Source organism: Orycteropus afer, unplaced genomic scaffold (genome assembly GCF_000298275.1).
Source record: "Orycteropus afer afer isolate SDZICR_OR568_19922 unplaced genomic scaffold, OryAfe1.0 scaffold00014, whole genome shotgun sequence".
Classification (NCBI taxonomy): domain Eukaryota; kingdom Metazoa; phylum Chordata; class Mammalia; order Tubulidentata; family Orycteropodidae; genus Orycteropus; species Orycteropus afer.
This window is the reverse complement of record NW_006921601.1, coordinates 4,866,729-4,888,745: the sequence shown is the minus strand read 5'-3', so window position 1 is coordinate 4,888,745 and position 22,017 is coordinate 4,866,729. Positions and strand designations below refer to the sequence as shown.

The 22,017-nt window shown below is 37.3% G+C and overlaps 1 protein-coding gene across 1 annotated transcript in view; it reads left to right on the top strand.

Moving 5' to 3' along the window:
- The first annotated feature begins 9,863 nt into the window (after window positions 1–9,863).
- Window positions 9,864–22,017, top strand: part of STK33 (serine/threonine kinase 33) — a 101,340-nt gene continuing 89,186 nt past the window's right edge. The window contains exons 1-3 of the mRNA XM_042782898.1: window positions 9,864–10,088; window positions 12,146–12,259; window positions 18,670–18,783. Coding sequence (XP_042638832.1) covers window positions 9,864–10,088; window positions 12,146–12,259; window positions 18,670–18,783 — 453 coding nt within the window. The remainder of the gene's footprint in view (window positions 10,089–12,145; window positions 12,260–18,669; window positions 18,784–22,017) is intronic.

Sequence of the window (22,017 nt, the reverse complement as noted above, 5' to 3'; positions counted from 1 at the left end):
TTGTGGTAAACTGTGGTCAATGTCATGAGACAAAGTATATGTGAACTGCTGTATGGAAAGTGAATTTGCTCTGTAAACCTTCACCCAAATCACAATTAAAAGAAAAAAATAAATAAAAGAGCACCCCAGTCTAAGGAGGCAGTCACTGCAGAAGCCTTGGGATACAGGTGTGCTTGGCATGTTCAAGAAACAGCAAGAGACTTCCGGTCAGATGGTGGAATAGGCAGACAAGCTACACAGACCCTCTTCAACAAAGAAAAGAGAACCCAATTGACAGAGAAACAGAAGATAATCATGGAGCCCAGAGCTTTGAAAGGAAGTGTACAGAGGTAGATTAGGCACCAACTTGTGGAAGAACCTAAATGAAAACAGTACGGAAATGGATGGAGCTGCAGATTGTCAGCTACTCTGATGGCACCAATGGCTGAATATTTACAAATGGTGTTGGGACCTGAGAATTGACCTAAAGATCAGCCCTGGTTGCCAAGGGCTGCAGGGATAACTGCACTGGTGGCTGGTGACTAGGAAGGGAAACAGCAGAGAGGGAGAAAACCTGAGTTGTGGACTTTCAGCTGTCCAGAGGGCAAAGCCATTTTGATTGTTTACAAGTGGTGGCCATTTTGGATAGTTAAAGTGACTTAGGGTGCAGCCATTTTGAATGTTTGCAAGATGTGGCCATTTTGGGTATTAAAGTGACAGCATTCTCATTTGGATTCCAGGGACCTAAGAATAGGTTCCGCTTGCCAAGGACAGCAGGGACATATGGGAGACTGACAATGGGAAAGGAGACAGGTGGTGAGTGTATAAGTACTGCCAACTAGTGAATAGAGGAGCACAGTACCCTGCTTACTCAGATAACATCCAAACAAAAAAAGAAAATGAAAATCTTGAGCAAATCACTCCAACATACAATCACTAATTAAATGTAAACACAAAAATGTCACAATGCCTTAGAGACAACAGAGCATCACAGTCCACACAAAGAAGTAAGATAAAGCAAGAGAAACAAGGGACCAGGATAAAGACCCAGAACACATCCCTGAGGTTCCAGCAACATTGGAAATCCCTGATAAGGAATTCAAAATAATTATATTTAGGTATCTTTAACAGATTAAGAGACAGATCAAGGAAAACACTGACAAAATTGAGGAAAACACAGAGAAAACCCTAGAACACAATGCAAAAACAAAAATGTTAAAAGAAATGAAACATTACAAATGATACAAAAATCTACAGATAGCAATCCAGAAGATTAATATAAAATTTTCAGAAATAGATAGCACATTGAATGGGGAAAGGAGTAGAATTGAATCAATAGAAGACAGCATTAGTGAGATTGAAGACAAATACTGCAATACTTCTTTGGAAAGAGGTCAATCAGAAAAAAAGATTAAAAAGAAAAAAAAATGAAGAAAGCCTAACATTCATGTGGGATACCATCAAAAGGAATAATCTACGTATGAGCTCTGGTAGCATAGAGCCTAACGCACTTGACTGCTAACCAGAAGGCTGGTGGTTCAAACCCACCAGCCACTCCTCGGAAGGAAGGTTGGGCATTCTACTTCCGTAGTGATACCACCTCAGAAACCCAAGGAGGGGTTCCTGTGAGTTGGGGCCAACTTAATGGCACACAGCAACAACAACAACAACTGGAATTCTGGAACAGGAAGAAACAAATAAAACCACAGAGAAAATTGTCAAAGATTTGTTGGAAGAGAATTTTCCTGGTATGATGAAAGATGAGAATATATCCATTCAAGAAGTCCAGTGCACCTCAAACAGGATAGACCTCAAGAGAAAATCACCAAGACCTATCATCATCAAATTCACCAAAAGCAAAGACAAAGAAAGACTCCTGAAAGCAGCACAGAAAAATGAAAAGTTACCTACAAGGGGCAACCAATAAGACTAAGCTCGGATTTCTCAGCAGAAATGATGCAAGCAAGAAGACAAGGGGATGGTATATATAATGGGATGGTATATATAAAACCCTGAAATAAAAAAAATTTCCAACCAAGAATTAAATACCCAGCAAAATTATCCCTCAAATATGATGGTGGTATTAGGACATTTCCAGATAAGTAGAAATTAAGGGAATTTGTTAAAACCAGACCAACCTTACAAGAGATGCTGAAGGGAGGGAGTCTTTTGGACAGAGAACCAATAAGAGCAAACAACAACCAAGCATTAACACACAGGATGACATAACCCAGAAACCAACCCAGTTATGGAAGTATCCAAAGTAAATAAGCCTACAAGATTGTAAACAGGGGACCAGAAACATCAATTGGCAGATGAGGACAACTACAAACCAAAAAAGAGGGGGAAAATAGTGTAGTTCAGAACTTTTAAATGGTGAGGAAGTCAGGAGAGTTCCAAGATAGAATGGACTGTTCTAAACTTGGGAAGAAAATTATAAATCACAGGGTAACCTCAAAGAGAAATGATAAACCTTCACATCATAATAAAAAAGAGGATCAGCACAAATATTTAGCAAATACTAAAACAATAGCAATGAAGGAAGTGATAACATGATTCATAAACAAAACAAGCTCAACACAGAAAATTATATGGAGCAAAGAAATCAGTAATACTGCAAAGAAACATAACAAAATGACAGTAACCAATTTATATTTGTCGATAATTACACAGAATGTCAGTGGATTAAATGTACCACTTGAATAGAGAGTTGCAGACTGGATAAGAAAACATAACCCACCTTTATACTGTCTACAAGAGACATACCTTAGAGACAAAGACAATAGACTAAAATCAAAGGTAGGAAAAAGATATATCAAGCAAATGGCAATCATAAAAGAGCAGGAGTGGCAATATTAATTTCTGATAAAATTGACTTTAAGACAAAAACCACCATAATAGACAAGGGAAGGACATTATATAATGATTAAAGTATTGATTGAACAAGATGACATAACAATAATAAATATCTATGCATCCAGTGAAAGAGCCCCCAAATAAACAAACCAGACTCTAACAGAACTGAAAAGACAAATAGATGACTCCTCAGTCATAGTAGGAGACTTTAATATACCACTTTCAATCACAGATAGAACAACTGGAAAGAAACTCGACAAAGACATAGAACTAAATAATACAATTCACCAACTTGACCTTATAGACATCTACAGAGCACTTCACCCAACAACAGCACAATATACGTTCTTTTTCAGTGCACATGGAACATTCTCCAGGATGGACTATATGTTAGGCCACAAAGCAAGCCTCAATAAATTTAAAAACATTAAAAATACTGCAAAGGCTCTTCTAAGATCACAATGCTGTAAAATTAGAAACCAACAGTAGGAAGATGAATATAAAAAGAGCAAACACATGGAAACTGAGTAAGACCCTCCTTGAAAATGACTGGGTAATAGAAGAAATTTAACAAAAATGAAATTAAAAAATTTCTTGAATCAAATGAGAATGAAAACACAACATAACAAAATCTTTGGGACACAGCAAAAATGGTGATCAAAAGATAATTTATAGCAATAAATGCATATATCAAAAAAGAAGGAAAGAGTTAAAACTGAAACCTTAACTCAACATCTCCAACAATTAGAAATAGAGCAGCAGCAAAAAAAAAAAAAAAAAAAAAGCCTATAGTCACCAGAAGAAAAAAAGATTAAAAAGAAATAAAGATTCGAGCAGAAATAAATGAAACAGAAAATAGAAATACAATAGAAAAAATCAACAAGACTAGAAGTTGGTTTTTTGAAAAGATTAATAAAATTGACAAACCACTGTCAAATTTAAGGAAAAGAAGAAGAGAATACAAATAACACAAATAAGAAATGAACTGAGCGACACCACAACAAAACCAGCAGAAATTAAAAGTATAATATCAGGGATACTGTGAAGAGCTATACTCCAACAAATTAGGAAATCTGGAAGAAGTGGACAGATTTCTAGAAACATACACCTTACCTAAACTAACAGAGGCTGAGGTGGAAGATTTAAACAGACCCAGGACAAAAGAAGAAATTGAACTGGTCATAAAAAAATTACCAACAAAAAAAGCCCTGGCCCAGATGATTTCACTGGCAAATTCTACCGAACATTCAGAGAAGAACTGACATCAATCCTACTCAAACTATTCCAGAACATAAAAAAGATGTAATCCTCCCAAATTCATTTTATGAAGCAAGCATAACCTTGATACCAAAACCAGGCAAAGACATTGCTAAAAAGGAAAGCTACAGACCTGTATTCCTCATGAATACAGATTCAAAAATCTTCAACAAAATCCTAGCCAATAGACTCCAGTAACATATCCAAAAAATAATACATTATGACCAAGTGGGGTTCATACCAGGTATGCAAGGATGGTTCAACATTAGAAAAACAATCAACGTTATTCATCACATAAATACAACAAAAGAACCACATGATCATATCAATCAATGCAGAAAAGGCGTTTGATAAAATCCAGCACATATTCCTGGTAAAAACTTTCAGCAAGATAGGAATAGAAGGGAAATTCCTCAACATAATAAAGGGCATATATTCAAAACTGAAACCATTCCCTTTGTGAACAGGAACCAGACACGGATGCCCTCTCTCACCACTTCTATTCAACATTGTATGGGAAGTTCTAGTTAGGGCAATAAGGTAAGAAAGGGAAATCAAACGCATCAAAATTGATAAGGAGGAGACAAACTATCCCTATTTGCTAATGATATGATCCTATACATAGAAAACCCAAGAGAGATCAGCAAAAAAACTACTGGAACTAATTGAGAGATTTAGCATAGTGGCAGGATACAAGAATATCCAAAAATTAGTTGGATTCCTCTATACCTGTGAAGAGATGGCTAAAAAGGGAAAATAGGAAATCACTACTATTTACAATGTTGTTGTTGTTGTTGTTATGTGCCGTCAAGTCAGACTTGACTCATAGTGACCCCTCCTTGGGTTTCTGAGGTGGTATCACTATGGAAGTAGATTGCCCAACCTTCCCTCCGAGGAGTGGCTGGTGGGTTTGAACTGCTAGCCTTCTGGTTAGCAGTCAAGTGCTTTGGGCACTACGCTAGGAGAGCTCCAATAGCTTCACAGAAAATAAAATACTTGGGAATAAATCTCACTAGGACACAGAAGACCTGTACAAAGAAAATTATAAATCACTACTCCAAGAAACCATAAGAGATCTACATAAATGGAAGAACATACCATGGTCGTGGATAGGAAGATTGAACATTGTGACAATGTCATTTCTACCCAAAGCAATCTATACATTCAATGCAATCCCAATCCAGGTTCCATCAGCATTCTTTAAGGATATGGAAAAACCAATCACTAATTTTGTATAGAAAGGAAAGAGACCTCGAATAAGCAAAGCGCTGTTGAAGAAGAAGAACAAAGTAGGAGGTCTCACACTCTCAGATCTCAAAACCTACTATACAGCCACAGTTGTCAAAACAGCCTGGTACTGGTACAATGACAGACACATAGACCAGTGGAACAGAATTGAGCACACAGAAATAGATCATTGATCTATGGTCAGTTGATTTTTGACAAAGTGCCAAAATCCATTAAATGGGGAAGAGATGGTCTCTTTAACAAATGGTGCTGGCAAAACTAGATATCCAGCTGCAGAAAAATGAAACAAGATCTGTACCTCACATCATACACAAAAACTACTCCAGATGGATCAAAGACTTAAATTGAAACCTAAAAGTATGAAGTTCCTCAAGGAAAAAATAGGGGCAAATTTAGGAGCCATCATTTAAGGCATTTGACTGCTAACCAGAAGGTTTGTGGTTCAAACCCACCAGCCACTCCTTGGAAGGAAGATTGGGTGATCTACTTCCGTAGCAATACTGCTTTGGACACCCAAGGAGGGGTCGCTGTGAGTCGGGATAGACTCAACAGCAGTTAGTTTTTTTTTTTTAATTTATAGCATAAATAGCCTGTCAAGCATAACCCAAAATGCACAAACGACTGAAGATAAACTAGATGAATGAGACCTTCTAAAAATTAAACATTTATGTGCTTTAAAAGACTTTTTCAAAAGAGTAAAAAGAGAGTCTACAGATTGGGGAAAAAATAATCAGCAACAACATGCCGGACAAAGGACTTATTTCTGATATTTACAGAAACCTCCAACACCTCAACAACAAAAAGATTAACAATTCAGTTAAAAAATGGGTAGAAGACATGAATAGGCACTTTATCAAAGAGGATATTCAGGCAACCAGCAAATACATGAAGAAATGCTCATGATCATTAGCCATCAGAGAGATGCAAATCAAAATCAAAACAACAGTGAGATACCATCTCATCCCAGCACTCACAGCGGAGTTCAACAAGACAGAAAATGACAAATGCTGGTGAGGATGTGGAGAAATTGGGATTCTCATACACTACTGGTGGGACTGTCAAATGATACAACCACTGTGGAAAGCAGTATGGTGATTCCTTAAAAAGCTAGAATTAGAAATATCATTTGACCCGTCACCAGGTATATATCCTAAAGAAGTGAGAGCCAGGACAAGAACAGACATATGCACACCCATGTTCATCCCTGCACTATTTACAATAGCAAAAAGATGGAAACAACCTAGGTGCCCATCAACAGAATGGATAACCAAACAATGGTACATACACACAGTGGAATACTAAGCAATACTAAAGAATAATATGTTGTTGTTATGTGTTGTCGAGTCGGACCCGACTCATAGCGACCCCTCCTTGGGTTTCCGAGGCAGTATCACTACGGAAGTAGATTGCCCCATCTTACTTCCGAGGAGTGGCTGGTGGGTTTGAACCGCCAGCCTTCTGGTTAGCAGTCAAGTGCCTTAGGCACTAAGCTACCAGAGCTTATATAATATAGAATCTGCAAAACGCCCATAATGTGCATGAACTTGGAGGACATTATGCTGAGTGAAATAAGTCAATCACAGAAGGACAAATATAGTATTAGTTCATTATTGTAAAAAGTCCAGGAAAGGTTTATATATGGAATGGAACTTTCTTTGTTGGTTATCAGGGGTAGGAGGGGAGAGGAGGAAACACTGCCAAAAAAAAAAGCATTGACCCATGGGAGAAGAAAAACAGCAAGGAGGCTAGTGTATCTAGAACAAGGGGGGAGGGAAAATGATAAGGTATGAAAATTAATGAGGAGGGAGGGATCACTCTATCAGGGGCAAAATACAGCATAACATGCATTTCTTTGTTATTTCTGTTCATGCTTTTTAAATTTTAGTCATGCTTTAACTTTTTTTTTTTTACTGCTTACTTAAAATATTTTCTTTCTTTTTCAATTTTTAATAAAGATTTAAGAATATACATTTTCTTCTAAGTGCAGCATTGCCTGCGTTCTGTACTTCACAGTTGTCAGTCACATGACTGCCCCTGTCTGCAAAGGAGGCCAGGGAAGATAGGTTTTTAACAAACACGTTACTTCCCTGAACAAAATCAGGATTTTATTAGTGGGGAAGAATGGGAGAAAGAATGTTAGAAAAGCTACAAGCAATTTCTTTTATAAAATCCTAGAGGCCTGGTAGCATAGTGGCTAAAGCACTTGACTGCTAACCAGAAGGCTGGTGGTTCAAGCCCACCAGCCACTCCTCGGAAGGAAGGTTGGGCAACCCTACTTCCGTAGTGATACTGCCTCGGAAACCCAAGGAGGGGTCGCTATGAGTCGGGGCTGACTTGACGGCATGTAACAACAACAACAAAAAAAAGAGGCCTGGCAGGTTTTTTTTGTATATTCCCATTCTATACAGATTATTACCAAGCATTGCAAAATGAAATGATACTCAATTTATTTAATGAAATTAGCCAAAATTTTGTATTAAAATCTGACAAAAATTGCTGAAAAAGAAAAATTATAAGCCAGTTTAATTTATGACTGTAACAGTGAAAATCAAATAAAATATAACTATGTCAGTTTTCTACTATGTTAAAAGAATCATCTATTGTGAACAAGTAGGATTCATCCTATAAATGCTAGATTAATATAAGGTAAAATTTAAATATAATACCATATCAACAGATCAAAAGATCCAAAAAGAAAAAAAATACAATAATCTCAATAGATAAAGATTTGATAGAAGTCAGCACTCATTTCTAATTAGAAAGCCAATCTTAGACAACCAAAACTAGAAAGGTATTTTTTTTTTGAGAACTTTTTTTTTTTTTTAATGTGATTTGGGTGAAGATTTACATAACAAATTCACTTTCCGTACAGCAGTTCACATATACTGTCTCATGTCACTGACCACAGTATACCACAATGCAACAGCTCCCCTCCTACTTCCTCCCCATAGTCACCTCTTCCCAGTGTCCATCCCTCCATACACTCCTGCCCCCTGGGCTGTCTCTCGGTGCATAAGCAGCCCTTCTCTCTTCCATGATTGTTCTCTCCAAGGAGTATATCTACTTGAGGTAAATGTTCAACTCATATGCCTGTGTTTTGTTTGTCTGGAAACCACAGGTGTGGGTTCAATTCCAGACCTAAAGGGCAACTAGGGCCGTATCTCAGTGGTTCCACCAGGCTCCATCAGACAAGAAAACCTGGTCCTTTTTTTTTCCCCCACAAATGATTATGAGTTTTGCTCCACACTGTTCTCCCTCTCAATCAAGGATCTCCTACATAGATCCCCTTGCAAGTGGATAGAAAGGTATTTTTTTAAATGAGATAACATTATCTAACTTACTCTGATCAAATTTCTTTGAGTTCAAAGGACAAAGTATAGTCCATATATCCTCAGCCTTATCAACCTGAGACTACAAAATATATTTTTAAAACATACCTGAAATACATTAAAAAACAATAATACCTGAAATAGTATAGCATAAACGTATAATAATGTATTCCCAGTTACTTCTGGAAGTTTCATGAGGTACGCCTTATATGAATTGCAAATCACATTCCTCTCTTTCCTTAGCTCAGGCCTTTCCAGCTTGCTGCCATCAAGTCTTGATGGCCCCAGTTAGACAGCTGGGTATAGTTGTTTTAGACTTTAGGAAAAATAACACCCATTAGTTCCTGTTTTTGCTATGTGAGTGTAAAAATGAAGATATTTCTAATATTGTCTTTGAACTTTTAGAATTAAGTAGTTTTATAAAATCAAATTATCCATTCCTTTGTGAAATGTGTAACAGGAAATTATATTAATTAATAAGTCAGATAAGGTTTAAATTTTGAAAGCATAGTAATGGATGTTTTAGACCAGTATTTTAAAACCTTTTTTGACCACAACCCACATTAAGAAATACATCTTATTTTGTGATCAGTTAGTTACACACAGACACACATAAGTTACATACATTTATATCTCTAGAATTAAAAATTTCACAAAACAAGGATCTATGTAAAATACTTTGATGCTGTCTATTCTATTTTTTAAAATTTGTATCAACCCATCAAGTTGATTTCATAACCCAAATACTGTAGTTCACCATGCTGTTCAGACATTTTATGGTCCTGAACAGAGAGGGTGATTCTTTTAATTGTAAAGTAAGTAAAATGTTTGGAGTTCAAGAATTCAGTTTTGAAAGATGAGAAGTCATTTGTTTTGAGAAATGGTATTTCGCAGTTTTGTTGTAAATGTTGACTTTTCATGCCTAGGCAGAATGCTTTGGTGCTAGTTGCTAGTTTTTCTCTGATTTCTTGGGAGAGTAGTAGGGTAGAAAGATAATATTCTAAATGGTTACTGCTTTTATTTCTGCAGCCCTCATGTGTGATGGATGATGAGTCTCATGTATCATTAACCAAAGGACCTCACCAATTAGAAGTTAATTGTGTTTGTGAGCAACGTACCTTCTTGGTCTGACTCTCTTCCTCAAACAGTGGCAACACCTTTTGTTTCAAGTTGCATTGTTGCAGAGTTAAGCAAATGGCTGATAGTAGTGGTTTGGGCAAGAAATGCACAGAATGCCCCAAATGTTCATCTGATACTGAGAAAGATACAGTTTGTGTATGTTCCTGTAAAATAAGAGCTTCTCCAACTTCATGGGCACAAGTGTCACCAACGGCAAGCATCGGAAGTTCAGAACTAACTTCATCAGAAAGAAAAAAAGAAAAAGTTACCAGCAGAGATGTTGCCTCTGGGAAGGATTTGGTAAATATCAAAGACTCTACATTTCAGCACAAATTGACAACCCATTCCCCGATTCTATCCCTAGCTTGTCCCATAGGCCCTTCTCAGCATATTCATTGCCATCTTAACTATTAAAGGAACATTTCTTTCTCACAGAAAAGATGAGCAAAGTTGGGTGGTAACTTCTTTCATGAATATTTTCACCTATTTCCCAAATTAATTCTTTCTGAGGATATCCTGAATAATTAGGAATGTTATTCAGCTGCTGCTGCTGCTCCCCCCCCCCCTTTATGGCTTGTACAGTTATGAATTGTTTTCAAGTTTAATTAAATCTGAATTTTTGAGCATTTTCTTCAACTGAAACAAATTGAAATTTGTGATTGTGGTTAAATACAGAGTGATTATCTTTTATTATTTAAGACAATTCCTGGCTATCTAGATGGAATATCAAATATATTTCACCAAATTGATTTGCATTAGTTTCATTCAGCCACTTAGACCAGTTTGAATGTATTCACCTTTACAGAGAAGAAGCAGTGTGGAATTCTGTAGTCAGTAGTGTACAGTTTTGAAGGGAGAGAGCACTAAATTCAAGAAAAGTCAAGGTTATCTGCTCCCAGAGTTGTATCTTTTTCACATATTACATTACCCTCTGTCATTATTTCTGATTTTTATTACTGATAGTTATTACTCTATAGATGTCTCTGAATGCGTTGTTACTATGTTATTTTGGTTAAAGGATATTTTGTGAACATCTAACCAATATTTTTCAGTCTGAGAAGTTTATTCTTCAAGTATAGTCTTTTATTATTATTATTTCAGCATTTATTGTGATTTGGGTGAAATTTTATAGAGCAAATTAGTTTCCTATTCAACAGCTTATGCACATTTTGTTTCATGACATTTACAATCCCCTCAAGGTGACAGCACTTTTCCCACTTCCTCCCTGGGTTCCCTGTTTCCCTTTGCCCGTCTTTCCTGCTCCTTCTTGCCTTCTGAATCTTGTTTTTGGGCTAATCCTACTGTTTTGGCCTCATATCATTGACTGTTCTGAGGAGCATGTTCCTTGCAGATGTTAATGTTCACTTTATAGGCCTATCTGTTGTTTGGCTGGAAGATGATTTCCAAGAGGGGGTTCAGTTCCAGGTTTGAAAGGTCTAAGGGCTGTAGTCTCGGGGTTCCAGTAGTCTCTATCCGATCAGTAGTAGTTTGATCTTTTTATGATTTTGAATTTTGTTCTAAATTTTTCTCCTACTCTGTCCAGGGCCTTCTATTGTGATCCTAGTCAGAGTGGACAGTAGTGGTAGCAAGACATAAACTAGTTCTTCTGGTTTCAGGCTAGTGGAGGCTGTGCTTTGTTGTGGTCCATTAGTCCTTTGGACTAATTGTTTCCTTGAGTCTTTGGTTTCCTTCACTCTTCTTTAGTCTGGATGGAAAGAGACCAATAGTTGTATCTTAGCTGGTCGCTTGCAAGTTTTGAGACCCCAGTTGCTACTCACCAAAGTAATGTTGTTGTTGTTATGTGTCGTCAAGTCACACCTGACTCATAGCGACCCCTCCTTGGGTTTCCAAGGCAGTATCACTACAGAAGTAGATTGCCCCATCTTCCTTCTGAGGAGTGGCTGGTGGGTTTGAACCGCCAGCCTTCTGGTTAGCAGTCAAGTGCCTTAGGCACTATGCTACCAGAGCTCCCAACAAAAGTAATGACAGGTAATTTTTTGATGTATAACCTATTTAAGATGATTGTTCCATTTTTGAAACAGGTGATTGAGAAAACTGCCTTCTCTGGTGATTTTAAAGAATTGGATAAGTTCTGATATATCTGCTGTGTAGGTTATCATATAGATATGTCTGGATTCAGTGGATTGGATTGGATGATTTCTTAAGGACTCTCTTAGCCTAATGATGTAATGAATTGTATAGGGTTTAGAATTTGAAAAAGATAGCAAACTACTTTGTATACAATAAATATCATGGTATACGTTAAAGATTGATCAGATTGTCTAAATTGGAGATTTTACTTCATCAACAAGAATGTTATATTTTAAAGTTAATTTTTTTTATGTTTAATTCTTAAGTTCTCAAGATCTATCAATGTGGAGAGAAAAACATCTCAACAACAATGGGGTCGGGGTAACTTAACAGAAGGAAAAGTTCCTCACATCAGGATGGATGATGGAGCTGCTATTCAGGTATATAGAAGCAAACAGAAGTTGTTTTTACCAACTACTGGAAACTTTCAGATTTCTTCTAACTGAATGGTTATTGGAAAAAAAAGTAAAAATAATTCTGTAACGAACAGAGGGAAAGAAAGTTGAGGAAGTTTATCATTTTTTAATATGTGAAAGTTTTTACTAAAGAGAATGAAGACTAAATATTTTCTCTGTTCATAGAGGACTTGTTGTTGTTGTTGTTGTTATTTGCTGTCGAGTCGGCCCCGACTCATAGCGACCCCTCCTTGGGTTTCCGAGGCAGTATCACTACTGAAGTAGATTGCCCAATCTTCCTTCCGAGGAGTGGCTGGTGAGTTTGAATGGCCAGCCTTCTGGTTAGCAGTCGAATGCCTTATAGACTTGAATTAAAGTGGGAGGCATTTTTATTAAACAAAATGGAGAACATTTTGGTCTTCACACCTTGGCTGTTGGTGAGAGCAATTGCTGAGGGCAGTCGGGGAGTCATTGTGAGGACCTCTTGAAGAAGTAGGGGCCAAATTAGAACAATTTTTTAAATTAAAATGTGTTCTCTTAACATCAAATTCAACTACAACAAGAAGATAAAATAATATTTGCTTTTCAGTTGCAATAATGTTAAATAACTTTTAAAATTTGTTTTAAGAGAGATTTGGAGTGATGAGGAAAAATTTCCTAAGAAATTCTAACTTGAAAACTTTAAATCCCCCCTTTAAATAAATGACTTGCGTTTAAAAAAAAAAAAAAAACTCTACAGATTTACTAAGTTTTAAGTTTAGTTGTAAGAACTTTTCTACAGCAAGCAAAATGGGTTCATTATGAAAAATTAGGAAGATATAGATAGGAAAGTAAAGAAGAAAATAAAAATCATCAGATACAACCAATTTTAATATTTATTACTTTTCTTTCATTTTTCTATGCATGTACAAGTTTTATCCAATTTTTTCTTTTCAGTTTTTCATATTTTAAATTATAAAATATTTCAATTATATACTTATTTATTAAAAAATAATCTTAACAGTTACAGTTGAAGTTGATGCTTACCTTACCCTGTTAAGATGAACAGGGTCATTATAAAAAATTTTAACGGTTCAGAAGAATACAAAAAAAAGGTGTTATAATCATCCAAAATTCTACTACTCAGAAAGCACTACTCTTAATATTTAGCTGAATGTCTTTCCAGACGTCAGTGTAAGCACCAACACATAAACACAGTTTTATAATAGGATCATATCATGCATGCTTTTCACATTCTACCCTATGGCATGGACTTCTTTGACAATAAAATAGCTCTACACTATAATTTCATAGCATCCTCTTAAAATTATTAGAAACAAGTCGTTTCACTCTTATTTTCACCACTATATGATATCATAGGAACCCTGGTAGCTTAGTGCCTAAGGCACTTGACTGCTAACCACAAGGCTGGTGGTTCAAACTCACCAGCCACTCCTCAGAAGGAAGATGGGGCAATCTACTTCTATAGTGATAACTGCCTGGGAAACCCAAGGAGGGGTTGCTATGAGTCGGGTCCAACTCGACGACATATAACAACAACAACAACAATATGATATCATAGCAATTAATTGAAAAATAAAAAGATTAGTTGGGCAATTGGGCTATTCTTTCACCTTTTCCTTGTTTTTAAAATCCTATTTAAATGTATTTTTCCTTTTTTTTCTCCCCATGCTGATCTCAGAAGGCATCCTTTTATGACTTTTTTCCTTACTCTTCCAGTATTTTAGCTCTAGTTTCTGGCTCCAGTGACTTTTTTTTTTTTTTCTGGAACTTATGACTTTATGACTTAGATAACAATTTTATTTCTTAAAAGGAGCTCTGATAGCATAGTGCCTAAGGCACTTGACTGCTAACCAGAAGGCTGGTGGTTCAAAGCCACCAGCCACTCCTCTGAAGGAAGGTTGGGCGCTCTACTTCTGTAGTGATACTGCCTTGGAAACCCAAGGAGGGGTCTCTATGAGTCAGGTCTGACTCGACGACACATAAAAACAACAGTAGATTATAAATTCTGAGAAGACAGGAATTATGTTTTATTCATCTTTATAACCACCAAAGTGTACAGCACAAGGTAATACCTAAGGAAGGTCTAACATATTAAAGGCAAACATTTTCTTTATTCCCCCCACATTCACTAAGCAAGCATATTTTGCCTACAAAGTCTCAGGAGTACCAAGTGAAAAATCCACTACCATCAGGTCCGTTCCAAGTCATGGTGACCCTATGGAGCAGAATAGAACTGCCCCCTAGGGTTTCCGAGGCTATAAATCTTTACGGAAACAGACTGCCTCATCTTTCTCCAGCTGTTGGGTTAGAACCGCCAATCTTTTGGTTAGCAGCCGAATGCTTTAACTACTGTGCCACTAGAGCTCCTTTGTCTCAGGGATAACCCTTTTATTTTATTCTTTAACTTCTTAGTATGATTTGGGTGCATATTTACACAGCAGATTATAGTCCCCACAATGGAACAGTTCTTCTCCCCTGTGGTTACCCCTTTCCTGTGTATGCATTCCTGTCTGCCTAGCTTTCCCCCTATGCAAATGCTGGCCTTCAGATCTCTCACATTTGACTGATCTAAGGGGTGCATCGCTGTGGGGTAGGTGTTCAGCCTGTAGGCCTTTCTGTTGTTTGGCTGAGAACTAACCCATGGGAGTGAGTCCAGTTCCAGCCCCAAAGGAACCATAGTCTCAGGGGTTTCACCTGTCTCCATCTGACCAGTAATTCTTGCCATTTTTATGGTTTTGATTTTATTCCACATTTTCCCTCCCACTCTGTCCAGGATCTCTAATTTTGATCCCTTTCCTAGTGGTTGGTTTTGGTAGCTGAGCACCATCAAGTTCATTTGGTCTCAAGGTCATGTAGGGTGAGGTTCCTGTGGTCCATTACTCCCTTTTACTAATTATTTCCATATGTCATTGATTTTCTTCACTCTTTGCTCCATATGAGAAGAAACTGATCTTAGATAGCTGCTCTTAAGCTTTTAAGATCCCATTCGCTACTTAGCAAAGTGGGATGTAAAACAACGTTTTTGTGTACTGTGTTGTAACAACTAAGCTTGATGGCCCTGGAGTCCACAGGTCCAGTGACTCGTTTCCTCGTGGTGCTTGGTTGTGGCTAAGAAACTACCCCAATCTTGTCCCCTGTTAGTTAGTTCTGTAATGTTTGAGGATATTTTTATAGCATATACAAATATGCATGTAGGAGTATCATCAGCCAGACTTACCTGTGGTCATGAGTATATTTCCATTCCCCTATCTACACATGATCTTTTCTCCTGTCTATGTATCTACCTGCAGACTATTGTTGTGTTGTTATGTGCCGTCGAGTCGGACCCGACTCATAGCGACCCCTCCTTGGGTTTCCAAGGCAGTATCACTACGGAAGTAGATTGCCCAACCTTCCTTCCAAGGAGTGGCTGGTGGGTTTGAACTGACAGCCTTGTGGTTAGCAGTCAAGTGCCTTAGGCATTACGCTACCAGAGCTCCTACGTGCAGACTAGTGTTTGTTAATAGTGATAATGCAGTGTTGTGTATGTGATAGTATTTGCCTCTGTTGTCTGTACCTTTTGTGTACCTCTCTGTGTCCTCCGTTTCCCTATTGTTATTGTGCTGGTCACACACTTTTATTATATTGCCTTTCCCTTCACCCAAATCAACACGTCTCTTAACATGTCAGTGATTTTCCCTCCTCTCCTCCCATCCCTGAGAACCAACAAAGTAAATTTCCTTCCTTGTATAAAACTTTACTTGACTTTTTATAATAACTGACTCATACAATATTTGTCCTTCTGTAATTGACTTATTTCACTCAGCGTAGTGTCCTCCAAGTTCATCCACATTATGAGGTGATTCGTGGATTCTTCATTATTCTTTAATGTTGCGTTGTATTCCATTGTGTGTATGTATCCTAGTTCAGTTAGCCATTCATCTCTTGACAGGCATTTAGGTTGTTTCCATCTCCTTGCTTTTGTGAATAGTGCTGTGATTAACATGGGTGTGCATATGTCTGTCTGTGTCCCAGATCTCATCTTTTTAGGGTATATTCCTAGTAGTAGGATTGGTGGCTCAAATGATATTTCTATTTTCAACTTTTTAAGGAAGTATCATACCATTTTCCACAGTGATTGTACTATTTTACAGTTCCACCAGCAGTGTATGAGAGTTCCAATCTCTCCATACCCTTGCCAACATTTGTTGTTTTCTGTCTTGTTGAACTTTGCTATTATTGCTGGGATGAGATGATATTTCATTTTTATTTTGATGTTCATGTCTCTAATGGCTAATGATTGTGAGCGTTTCATCTTGTGTTTGTTGGCTGCCTGAATATCTTCTTTGGTGAAGTGTCTGTTCATGTCCTTTGCCCATTTTTGAATTAGATTGCTTGTCTTTTTGATGTTGAGGTGTTGAAGTTTTCTATAAATTTTAGAGCTAAGTCCCTTGTTGGATATGTCATTGCCAAATATTTTTTTTCCCAATCTATAGGTTCTCGTTACACATTTTTAGATAAGTCTTTTGATGCACATAAGAATTTAATTTGTAGAAGGTCTCAGTCATTTAGTTTATCCTCTGCAGTTTGCACATTTTGGGTTATGCTTGTTAGTCTACTTACACCATAGATTAGGGCCCCTGAATTTGGCCCTATTTTATCTTTGATGAACTTTATGTTGTTGTTGTTAAGTGCCATCGAATCATTTCCAATTCATAGTGACCCCACGCACAGCAGAACGAAACACTGCCCGATCCCGCGCCAGCCCCACAATCCCTGCTATACTTGAGCCCATCATCGCAGCCACCGTGTCAATCCATCTCGTTGAAGGCCTCCCCCTCTTTCGTCGACCCTTCACCCTACCAAGCATGTCATCCTTCTCCAGGGAATGGTCCAAAATAGGTGAGACGAAGTCTGGCCATTCTTGCTTCCAAGGAGCATTCTGGCTGCACTTCCTCTAGGACAGATCTGTTAGTTCTTTCAGCAGTCCATGGTACTTTCAGCATTCTTCGCCAGATGAACTTTATAGTTTTGAGTTTTACATCTAGGTCTTTGAGCTATCTTGAGTTAGTTTTTGTGTATGGTGTGAGGTGTGGATTTTGTTTCATTTTTTCTGCAAATGGATAATGAGCTTTGCCAGTATCATTTGTTGAAGAGGCTATCTCTCAGGGGCAGCCCTTTTAAAAGATATAAAAGAAACAGCTCCTTAAGGACCTTATTGGATCATCATGAGAGAAAAGACAAGCCAAAATATTTGTAAGCAAGCAAGTAATAATAGTGTCTGAGGACCAGTACATACATATTAAAGGAAGTATATACATACATACATATCTACACATATAAATATGCCTAAATATATGGAACAACCACCATGGTGATTAGATGGCAGCCCTTTTTGAAAGAGGTGAGTAATTAGTTGGCCACTGAATCTTCTTTTAAGAAAATAAGAATGTAAGTCACAGAACCTAGGAAGACTTAACTGTTAAGTTATCTGTTACATGGTGAAAGTGGAAGTGGTCACTCAGAGACTGAGTATCATTTCTAGGGAAGGCTTTGGTGGCTGACCTAGTGTAGACTTTACTCAGTGGCATTACCTCAGCAGTTCTTCTGTGTTCTTGTCTCCATGATCAGTGGGTCCAGAAACTCACATCTTCTTTGTGGCTCTGGTATTGATTTGCATCATGAAGACTGACTCTGTCCAACCAAATTCATAAGAAATGAAAGTGTAAAGTAGTTACCTGTTATTGTTTTACAGTATGAACTGGAATGACGGTGTTGGCAAGATCAGTAGATACTCTCTTTGTAAGCAGAAGTTAAATTATAAGCAGAAGGATTCTTGGTCTGGACTGTAGTATTATGGGTGATTTTTATTTTCTTCTTAGTGCTGACCTATATATTAAAATTTTGTCATATATTGATTTTTCTAAAACAAAAAGAATAAGTGATTTTTAATAGAAACATTGAAGACAAAAAGTGTTATTTGGTAAACAAGGAAACACTTGTTGAATAGTTAATAGGTATTGATTTTATAGTATAGCTCTCAGAGTTTTTGGAATAACTTTTTGGATAAAGTCAATTGTGTGTGCATGTGTATGTATAAATATCCCATCCTTCCTTTTACTTATGAATATATTTCACATATACTACAGCTTGAAAGAGATTTATTGTCATACTTTTGAACAATTCTCCATTTGAATCTTTATGATTTTCTTCCAAAGGACATTTTATGAAATTCGTCAAAACTTATTTTTGGTAAATTAAGATGTGTTTATTCATAATGAAGCAAATTTGTAGTATCTTCTCTTTGTCTTTACCCTTGAGCAGATCTCTCTTCCCTGGAGTTGATACTTGTCAATATTGTGTGTTCATATTTAATACCTTATGAATGACAAAGTGACATTTTTTTGTTTCAGGAATTCTATACCTTTGGAAGAATATTGGGACAAGGGAGCTTTGGAATGGTCATTGAAGCTATAGACAAGGAAACAGAAACTAAATGGGCAATTAAAAAAGTAAATAAAGACAAGGTAAGGCTTATTAGCATCACCATACCAAGGGCACAGTGCATGTGGGTATAAGCAGTACAATTTTCACACTAACACAAGCTTCCTCTGAACCTGAGGGCCAGACCTGGGTCATTTCCCTGAAGAAGTACGGTTATTTCTCTCAGGTTCTGAAAAGAGTCCAGTTCTTGAACTTAAGTAGACAAGTGGAAGAATTAGCTAATACCTAACACATACAACCAAATACAGGTAAAATTTACTAGAGTGAGTTAAAGGTAAAGGCTGTTTTTAAGTATGTGTGGATGTAGGATTGTGTGCTAAAGATGTTTTGCAAGTTATAAGCCATGATACTCTCTCTTGATGTTATTATGATATTCCTTCTCCCACACGAGGTAGTAATGAGTTAGAATTGACTTGATGACAACATCCTCTCTTTTCATTTGGCGCTGTATTTCCTCACTATTAGCTAATTCTCTTTTTATTCATCCTTCCTGCTCTTTCAGTTTAAACCATTCTTTTTTTCTGTCTACTATACTATTTACTTGTATCCACTATATTCCTCACTGGATTTCCTCTTGGAGTGGAAAATGTCTAGTCTTCTAGTTAAGGTAGAGTCTAAGATACTCACTTCAGGCTTCATACCTGATCATTTAATCAACTCTTTTTAACATCTCTATGCCTGGGAAAAACCAAAACGGCATCATTCTAGTATTCTTTCCTTGGATTTGTGATAATAAATATTACATTTATAAAATGAAATAGGAGGTTTATTTGTATTCTTTAAAACAAGCTCTACAAATGATGGTGCATGTCATCTTCCCCTAAAGTTTAATAAAGCACTAACAACAACAACATATAACTCTTAATAAAGGGAGACCCAGAGCCTTTCTATGATTCTTTAGAATTATAGAAGCGTGGTGCTACCTGGGATGCTATTTCCTTTGTTTCTGTGGTAGTTAAGGTTGTGTGTAAACTTAGCTTGGCCTGGTTGAGTGGCTGGGCAGCTAGATGCAAGTTTTCCCATTGTGTGATTGGTAATTAATGCTATGGTGGAATCTACTGAAAAGCAGCTGAGTAGTTGTTTTAGGAATGTGGGCTGTTTCCAGTATGTAAGAAGCAACTTTGAGGAAGGTCTCCAGCTTTTCGGCACGCTTGAACCCTGCATGTAGCCAAGTCGTTGTTCAACAGCCTGCCATGCACTGCCAATCTTAGGACTTCTGGATTTGAATTAGTGGCCTGCCATGTTGTTTGGTAACATTGGGACTATGCCTTTTTACTTGTCAACCTTGGCAGCCAGCAGCTGCCTGAGTGAAGAAAACCCTCCAGCTTCAGTAGGTCAGGAACAGGAGCCCAAGATTAAGGGGCTTTCACCCAGCCCCTAGAGCCTGGGTGACTTCTAGCCTACAAAACTATAAGAGAATAAACTTCTATTTGTTCAAGCCATTCCATTTGTAGTATTTTCCTGTCAAAGTGGCACTAAATAACCAAAACAGCTTCTTTGAGATCATGTGGCATTAGGGGTTAAGTTTTAGAGTTATATAGACAGGGTAGCTACTTGCATTTTAGGAGTTCATAATCTTTCACAGATATATCGATGTTGAGAGTTTACGGGACACTAAGATAAGGCACTTGACTGCTAACCAGAAGGCTAGTGGTTCAAACCCACCATCCACTCCTTGGAAGGAAGATGGAGCAATCTACTTCCATAGTGATACTGCCTTGGCAACCCAAGGAGGGGTCGCTATGAGTCGGGTCTGACTTGATGGCACATAATAACAACAAGATAGTAGAATAAATTTACACAGTCAGTATATGAATTGGATAATGTATTACTACATTATATGCAGGTCAAGCCATTTGTGACAAGGAAGGAACAGAGTTGAGATGGAAATTAGGAGAAATGGTAGGAGTTTTCCATGTTTAGACTATAAGGAATCTACTTCTCAGTCACTATTTCTCTTGACCCACTAGGATAACCTTAAGATATGACTTTAACTCTACATGAGTGGGCCATAGTGAGATGGGCAGTATCCCATTCATTCCTGTAATGGTAATGGCTGAAGAGTAAAGGTAATTGGAAGCAGGGATGATCCTAGGTGAAATTTTAACTAAGTAATGTTTGCCTTAGGATCAATCCATTTCCACTTTTTTAAGAACCAATATGTACTCTCCCAGATTTACCACACTGGGGAACTAGGATCATTATTATTACCCTTTCAAGTATATTTTTATGTGGAAATAAAGCTCATAAATGAGTACACAACTTATCCTTAAATAATAGCAGTTTAATTATCAATAGAGGTGATGATTTGGGGTATCTAAGAAATTTTAGAGGGTGGAGAAAGCCCTTCTGAAATTTCTTAGAGGACATTGTAGACAATTAGTTACCTACATCCTCAGTAGAGGCCTTATGCTTCCTGTGGTGTTTCTGCCTTTACCTTTTGCTGTCAGATATGGGTAAGGCTTAGATACTAGGAGATAAAGTTGAAGTTAGGTTAGTCTGAAGGCTCTCTCTTTCTCTCTTGTGGTTAGTTTTTGAGGCCAGGTAGACCGGAAGGTGAAATAGTGAAGGGCCTAGTATAGGATCTCATTGCCCATTGTTTGTTTTGTACTTTTTGTGTATATCCAAGCAAATCAAAACAGAAGAGCAACAAGAAAAGAAAAACATTTTGTTTTTATCTTTTTCAATTGATGGTCCTGGCAAGTAGATTTTATTAATACTATGCTAACATCAAAGGATCAACATGATTTTGGAGTAAATATTAAAAGTATATTAAAAATTAGAATAATTTTGTGAGAGGACAGACACTATGTTGTAGCTAATTTCTAGAAATCATCCAAGAGACAGATGTGGTTTGAGGCCAAATAATGTATAACTTAGAACTGGATAAAGAGGGGAATAAAAGGCACAATTTAATATGATGATAGAAATAAATCTCATGTTATCATTTGAAAAAGAAACAAAGAAAATGCAGGAAAAATATTAAATAACTTTCATATCGAGACACATAAGTTGTTGTTGTTGTTAAGTGTCATTGAGTCGTTTCTGACTCATAACAACCCCATGCACAGCAGAACGAAACACCACCCAATCCCGCAACAGCTCCACGATCCCTGCTATACTTGAGCCCATTGTCGCAGCCACTGTGTCAATCCATCTTGTTGAGGGCCTTCCCCTCTTTCATCAACCCTCCACCTTACCAAGCATGACATCCTTCTCCAGGGAATGGTCCCTTCTGACAACATGACCAAAGTAGG